General features: G+C 34.9%; 1 protein-coding gene across 1 annotated transcript; it reads right to left on the bottom strand.

Moving 5' to 3' along the window:
* Nucleotides 1-1,314: 1,314 nt before the first annotated feature.
* LOC129902284 (sulfite reductase 1 [ferredoxin], chloroplastic) lies at nucleotides 1,315-6,047 on the bottom strand. Its single transcript, XM_055977453.1, has 8 exons — nucleotides 5,741-6,047; nucleotides 4,296-5,075; nucleotides 3,916-4,212; nucleotides 3,519-3,716; nucleotides 2,406-2,540; nucleotides 2,211-2,327; nucleotides 1,959-2,117; nucleotides 1,315-1,813 (listed from the first exon to the last, which is right to left on the bottom strand). Exons 1-8 carry the CDS (start codon nucleotides 5,918-5,920, stop codon nucleotides 1,604-1,606), a joined length of 2,076 nt encoding a protein of 691 aa, XP_055833428.1. The 5' UTR covers nucleotides 5,921-6,047; the 3' UTR covers nucleotides 1,315-1,603.
* Nucleotides 6,048-8,336: the final 2,289 nt, after the last annotated feature.

Here is an 8,336-nt window from a genome sequence, read left to right as displayed (position 1 = left end):
ATGCATACGTTAAAAAAGTGTAATGAGTAAGGAATTAGAAATACTAAAACTAATACATATTTTATTTTCTCTAATACATTTTACCAAATGACCATTAGGGCACGTTGATTGAAAAATAAATTATTTCAGGATTAATTATCCTGGAATTGTTATTCCACCCTCAATATGGGATAAATATAACATTTTAATCTCGATATAATTATCTCAGGATAAATTATTCCCCAAATTTAACCCAACAAAATATGTGATAAGATCATCCTGAAATTAATTTTGAATCATCCATTATCCCTCGCAACAAACGAGATAAGTGTCAAAAAATGAAGAACCAATCCACCCTAATACACTTAGACCATAGTAATAGTTATCAGTACAACCCCAAAGAGGTGGCTAAAAAACAAAGATTCTAACTTTAAATACTTGCATTTTCTTTTTCTGAAACATGAAAGGTTAATCTTTCTCACCATTTATGAATATGAAATAATACTAAATACCAATAATGGCCCCGCCTGATATGCATATTCATCCATTATGTGTAACATATTATGATGGTTTGATCTTGTTTTATCATGATCCAGACCCAACATTATTGAAAGAGTTGGTTCAAATCTGTATAATGTGAAGTAGCAAGTAGATATCAAGGTAACTACTGTGGTTGGTCTTTTTCTTTCTTATGAGAGGTGGACTGGCATGTCAAAATATGTGGAAAACAGCTCAATTTGGTGCAATGTGTTGCAGAGAGCTATTCACTTCCAGCTTACTCTTTCAATAAAATGTAAGAAATACCAAGATTAGAGTTCAGATCCCCTGCCAAAGTGAACTAGTATATGGTTATTTTAGTCAAAACATGTAGCAGCGAAAGGTCTTACTCTAACATTAGAACTAGTACCCTCAACTCCAAATATAGCTGCAGGAATGTCTTCGCCACTAAATATTGCATTAAAAACTTCTACCAATTGAGTTAAGGAAGCAAACCTCTCCATTACAAGTGAAAGGAAAAAAGTAAAACTACCCCAAAGACAATAATCATCTGTGCTGATAAAAAGTAACCCGAAATTGATCATAGTAGAAAATTTAATTGAGCATATATACCATATGGAAATTAGTAAATCCAGACAGATTTCCTCTCTGACAAAGCAAAATACAATCATCAAGGCATGCATTTGGTACGATAATCATGCTCCTGCAACATCACTACACCATGTGTAGATCTTGATCACAGATTCTTTAATCCACACAGAAGGGGGAAGGGAAAATGTAACGGCTCGACACAACTAAAGTAAAATGTGTAATGTAAAAAGGGATTGGGACATGTACTTTAAAAAGGCACCCTTCCAAAAACTAATTTGAAAGAAATAAAATACAGGCCATTATCAGATATTGTTTACTCTTGAAAAGAAAATGGAAAATGAACAACGAAAAATAAAAGGAAAAGAAAATGCAGCGTACTGTCAAGTCTACAAGTGAAGTACTACAAAAGCTTGCAGAATATTATGTCAAAATTCTCCACTTGTTTCACCCAAACAATAACAGGATCAAGACATGGTCACCGGTTAAATCTCCTTGCATAATCTTTTGCTATTTTGTAACACAAAAGAAGATTTGGTCAGTCCATGCTTTTCCCATTTTGTTGGGAAGCAACATAATTGCGAACTATCTCAATCGCCAATTGATGGGCATTCTTATTTTGTATTCTTGCAAGTGCATCCATGGCTTCATACGTCTCTTTATCAGCAAATAGCTTTAAGTTATAACGAGATGATGACTCAGGGATGCCTTCCCATTTCTCAACAAAGTCCCCAAGTTTCTCAAATCCCTATAAGAAAAGTACATAAGAATCTTAAATGATTCAGGTTCCTCATTCGCAGAATTCCAGAATGAAACAGAAATGGTGTTTTCAGTTTCAATCTGATTTGCTTTTGACAAATACAATGTTAATTACCAGAAGAACTGTTCCTTACCAAGCGGTTTGAGAACTCGCCAAATGATTCTTTCGATTGTCTCTTTCTTTTCCAATGGAAAAATAAAGGCTCCAGAACTTTTTCAAGATCCTGAACCTTAACCTTATCCTTGAAAGTTCTTGCCAATGAAGTTTGATTGGGATTTCCACCAAGCCAGATCTAAGACAAACAACACTATTAGTGTCACTAGATCCCACAATTATAAATACTAAACCACAGCAACAAGTCAATAGACCTCCAAAATTCAACTACCTGATAGCTGTTTGGACCATCTCCAACCAATCCAAGTTCAGCCATGTATGGTCGAGCACATCCATTAGGACAGCCTGTTACCCTTATGACAACAGATTCATAGAACCTCAGACCAACCTGGAACCACGAAGGTCAATCTCATTCAATGTGCACCACAAACCGACAGTATAACAGAAAATTTTAAATACTTCATACCTTTTCAAAAATAGCTCGAACACGCTTGAGGATGTCAGGTATTCCACGCTCAGCTTCAGTTATTGCTAGAGGACAAAGTGGAAAAGCTGGGCACGCCATTGCTGTTAGATTGAGAGGATCCACGAACCTAGGTTGCTTTTCAATGAAAAATGACAATGATTACAAAAGTGGAATACCGTAATGAAATGCTAAACACAAACTATAGGAAAGCTTATATCGGACCATCAGGAGAAGTTAGCAACTTTCTTTTCTCTACATGTTACGCAAGGATTATCAAGAAAACTAGAGGAGATTCACATCAGTTTGATGGTTCACCTAGGCCACCCTATACAACATAAATACCACTTCATTCACGTTAAGAAACACGTAGCTCAAATTTTCGAAACTCGCATATATTATATATATTATAAAGAAGTGACAAACCTGCAAGTACAAAGTTGGCAAATTTTCAGCAGGATGTGTACCTTAAAAAAGTTATGAGTCTACCATCAAGGTTATAACATTCAGTTGGCCATCATCCTCCAGACCGACCAATTTTTTGGAGACAGAGGGAGTAGTAAAAAGTAAAATACACCAAATGGGGGAGGAACTATCAGACAACTCAGAGGATTTCTAGGAACACCAGATACTAACGTGTGTTGAAGTGTGTGACCATCATTTAAAAGCTTAAGTTGTTACATAGAGGCATACTTCTAAGTTAATTATGTCTTCAACACGCCCCCTCATGTGCGGCTTGATTCATTTTATGAGCCAAGCACATGGAAAACAAAAATGATAAGGGGTGGCAGTGAGACTCGAAGCAGGACACCAGGACCTACACTTGTTTTGATACCATGTTGAAGTGTGTGACGATTTCATTTGAAATCTTAAGTGTTAGAAAGCAAATTTTTAGTTACATAATTATGTCAACAACAACATGTTTATACTTTTTCAGACTGATTATATTCCATAAGCATGTATTTCATCAAAAGAACATTTTTGTGTATTATGGCATTCCATATTCATGAACAGCTCCAAAGACACTGCTCTGCATAACCTTTTTCTACTTATTGAGAAATCTCAATCACTTATTCATGGAAAGCATATAAGGATCAATTGAATACTTAGCCTTACCAGCAAACCACCCTGTGCAAGGACTGTGGTGATAGGGCGCTTCCAAGCTTGCCGAATATTGCTCAAGATAATATTCTGGTTGGGTGTGAGACGCACATTCAGATTATACTTCTCAATAACTTCCCTGAGTGCCTTCTTCATCTCTCCTTTTACACGACCATTGTCAACATGTAGACCACAAAACAAACTACCGTCTCCCTGACAGAAGTATTTGCAGAACACAGAAAAATCGGAGGAAGTTAGTTTAATGGGAAGGAAAAGATTAATAAATCATATCAATGTTAAGAATCACAATTGACGCTACAACAGAACACATTGTCAGAGATGAACATTTTTTTGAAATAGGCAACTTTTGTCAGAAATGAACATTTGATGAATTCCTTCCACAGACACTAACCTGTTCATGCCATCCCAAGTAACTTTTAAATTCCCATTGAGGCAATTCGCGGCAAGGTTCAAACTTCCTTCCGTAATACTGTTCAGTGACAGATCGAAACTTCTCAATCCCCCATGAACTGAGTAAATATTTCAATCTGCTATACCTGCGGTCATCTCTTCTCCCATTCTCTCTCTGAGTAACAACAATAGCTTTAACTGCATAGAGTATATCCTCTTTAGGAACATAACCTAATGGCTCAGCCAAACGAGGAAAAGTAGTTTCCATCCTATGAGTTCGTCCCATACCACCACCTACCTGCAAATGAAGTCGAGGATTATACTAGTCCTTATAACAAGCAAAAGAAGTAAGAGACAAGAATCTACATATTTCCTTCTTACATATATATTGAATCCCTGAGGCTCTCCATCCTCATCAGATACAACAACAACTCCTATGTCATTCGTGAAGATGTCCACCGAGTTATCAGTTGGCACAGTAACTGCAATTTTGAACTTCCTTGGCAAGAACTGAGTTCCATAAATGGGTTCAGGTGAGTCAGGGAAGTTTGTTCCATGGGAATTATCATTTCGAGCTTTCACAACTTCAGGAGGTTCTGCTGTCATAAATTTCTCCCCATCTACCCAAACATCATAGTAAAATCCAGACTGGGGAGTTAAGAGTGCTGCAATGTTATCAGCGGTTTGTTTAGCAAACATATAATCTTTTTTTGCAAACGGGGCAGCTGGAGCAAGAACGTTCCTATTGAGGTCACCACATGCACCAAGAGTTGAACCCATGTTGTGGATGATTGTACTCATTACTGTCTTTAGGTCTTTTTTCAAGACCCCATGCAGCTGAAAGGTCTGTCTTGTTGTCAAACGGAGTGTCCCAATTCCAAATTGGTCGGCAAGATCATCCATGACTAAGTAGAGTTTGTTCGGTACCTCCCCACCAGGGTTCTTTGTCCGAAGCATAAATGAGTACGATCTTGTCCCACGCTCGTCTCTGTTGTATTGCATATAGCTTCCATGAAACTTGATCAATTGTGTTGCAGCCTCATTGATGTTTGGGGCATCATTTAGAATCTCCTCATTAAGAGGATATCTTATAAAGTTACTCTGTTCTTTGAAGATTTCAACCTTACTACGCTTGGTCTCCACTGCAGCTGGCTTCGCCGGCTGCAAAAGATCAGCAGACACATCACAGTTAACAAAGCTCTATCACGCACACAGTATGATGGAAAATAACAGAATTCCTCCTAACTGAGTCCTAACAGAAACATAAATTGCAGTAGTAACACACATCACGATAACTACCAAGCATCACTTGAAGAAACACAAAGCATAGCACCCATACAAAAAGTTCAATATTTTCAGCAGCCATAAGAAGCATCATTCTAGACTCAGGGAATTTCATCCCTTACTTCAGAGAAGCTTCCAATTCCTACTATGGCAGCCCCACCCCCAAGAAAAATGAATAACGCACTCAAGAAAAAGATAGCAAAAGGCGGCTAATTGACAGGGACAATAGGCAAATTTACTTTGGATAAGCAAAAGAAAACATTTTTAAAAAAAATGCATTGCATACAAATAAGTTTATTGAAATAAATTCACCCAAAAAAAAAACTACATCTGCAGTTCAATCAATGCTCAATCGAGCCACAACAACCAAAAAAAAACATTTCTATTTAAAAAATTAAAATTAAGAGAATGGAAAAAGCGGCGGAGACTAAAAAAAAAGATTTTACATATCGAGACATCAGCGGATCAATCAATGCGCAATTAGGAGCAAAAAAAAAATCAAATAAAAATTGGAGAAAAAATTAATCTTTTTTAATTTATACCGTAGCTACAGCACGGACAATAGAAGTAGAACTGGAATGGGAAAATGACCGATGGATACGTCTGTTAAGCAACATCGAATTGGATGTGCTTTTCAATCCATTAAACCTCTGAATTTGGAGCTTCGGGTTCGGGTCATCTACGGCGGCGATGTTGATCGTTGCTCCAAACGACGTCGTCATCCCTAGCCAAAATGGGAGAAAGGAAGGTAAGCTAGGGTTTTTAAGAAATGGAGAATTTTGTGAAAATGGCGGAGAGAGCAGCTGAGAGAGTATTCAGATATATTTGGGTGGTGAAGAAGAACGGCGAAGGATTGATGACCTTTTTTTAGTGCTGAGTCACGTGCATGGCACGGGACAGTATCTTTTAATTCTTCACGCGCTCATATTTTTAGATCTGTTTCTACGCGTGCTAAAAGAGTTTCCTTTCTCCCTCGGTTCATTTAGAAAGTCGCGGGAAGATGGGGTGTACACATTTTATGAAAATAGATATGTTATTTTTAAAAAATTATTGGCTTAAGTGTAATAAGTCCGAATAGAAAAAGAAGAAAATAATGAAGAATATATAACCGTTAATAAGAAAAGCATTGTAAAGTAGATTTGAAATAATAACAATAGCAAAATAGTGTGATACTCGAAACATAATAAACAACATATGGCAAGAACTACAAAGGTACAACTAGTATTATCAAGCCTAAACATTCGCAAGGCAAGACAACACTCCTTCATATATAGAATCATGTCCTCAATAATATAAAATTGCGTCATATCCTGTTTTTTTGGCCTACCTCTACCCCTATGCATATGCCCAATTAGCATCTCACACCTCCTCTTCACATACCTAAACCATCTTGTCCGCCATAAAGTTCACTCTCACCTTCTTCCGGATAACCTCATTCCTAATCTTGTCGCTTATAGTATGCCTACACACTCATCTCAACATCCTTGTCTCCACAACATACATCTTCTAAACATGTGAGTTCTTGACTAGGCAGCACTCCACCCCATACAACAGAGATAGTCTAACCACCAAAAGAATATTTATAACTATAATGCCTTAACATTATTCAAAAAACAATTTAATCAATTGTAAGTGAAAAATAAATAACATGTAATATGAAAGAATAAGTAGCTAGTACTAAAATAAACTAATTGACATAAAATATATAATCTAAAATTAAAATTAAAAAAACTAACATAATACTCTTATATTAAATTTTAACATAATATAAACTAAATTTTAATATAATTACGTAAATATAATTCAAAAGAAAGAAAAAACACAAGTCTATAAACTCATTCAACAATGAAAGTCTACTTTAACAGTATAATAACTTATTTTTCTAATACTAGTATAGTTTTAAAAACTAGAACAATAACACAATTATGTCATAAGAAGAAAATAAGAAAAACTCATAAGAAATTCACAAAATGAGCAATTACATGAAATCGCAAGAATTAAATATTGAGAAATACAAAGACATGAAGAAAAATAAAGTTGCACCGGAAACTAGTGAAGCTATCTAAGAATTGCTCCAAGGATCTCATCGAAAATGTTTGATACTTCTTAGGGATTTTTTGACAATCGTAAAATCATAAGATAAATTATCGAGTAAATAAATAAAATTCGAATGGAATTGTTGCTCCACGGTGATACGAACTTGACCCGCTTCTGCCTACTCTGAAATATCAAAACATATAAAATCAAAAATTTCAAGAATTCAGATGTTATAGAAGTTAGCGATGTACTTATAGAAGGTAAAGTTGATGTTTCAAATGTTAAAAATAAGGAAGGTCGTGCAGATATAGTTGATTGTTTGATTTACATTACTGGTTGTATTTACTAGAAAACATTCTCGGTGAGAAAAAAAAATGTGAATGAAGGAATAAAAATAAAAAGGAAAGAATTAAAAACTTAAACCCCCACCCCCTTCTAGAATTTTGGAGAGTGTAATTATCCTTTTTAATTACATTTTATTTTTTACTAATTATGTGATCAAATAAACATGTCAAACTATATAATTACACTCAAATATAGTGTCCTTCCACACATGCACTTCTTCTTAAAAGGGCATTTGATTATGAAGATTATAGAATTATGTCGGAATAAATTTTTGCTTTAATTTTGTTCATTATTTGATTATAATATTAACTAAAATCATGCAAAAAATTACATTAAATTTTTTGATTTCATATAAAATGTCAAATTATAATCCTAATTATAACATTTGAATAAAATAAAGATATATCTAAATTAAAGTATTTATACATTCATATTATTTATAATATGTATGTTATTTATAATTTGATTTTAGTTTGTTATTATTGTTAACTTTGCTCTATTTTGAACTACATTACTTGTATCTAAGTGTTTTAAGATTTTTCTGTTAAAATCTTATTGAAACGACTGTAACGACATGTTCTCATTATTATGGATAAGTCAATAGGAAAGAAATTCGGGTCAGAAAACTTCGAGTAGTGACTTGGAAAATTTTGAGTCTAGGTCAGACTTGGACGAATTCTGAGTTAGATGAAGTCTAGGGTAATCCGAAAATGGATGGGGGATTGACCCTATAGTTTGATTGATTTAGTTGATAGA

The sequence above is a fragment of the Solanum dulcamara genome, chromosome 9 (genome assembly GCF_947179165.1).
Source record: "Solanum dulcamara chromosome 9, daSolDulc1.2, whole genome shotgun sequence".
Lineage (NCBI taxonomy): Eukaryota > Viridiplantae > Streptophyta > Magnoliopsida > Solanales > Solanaceae > Solanum > Solanum dulcamara.
Note: the sequence above shows the minus strand (reverse complement) of the source record. Positions and strands in the feature narration are given on the sequence as shown.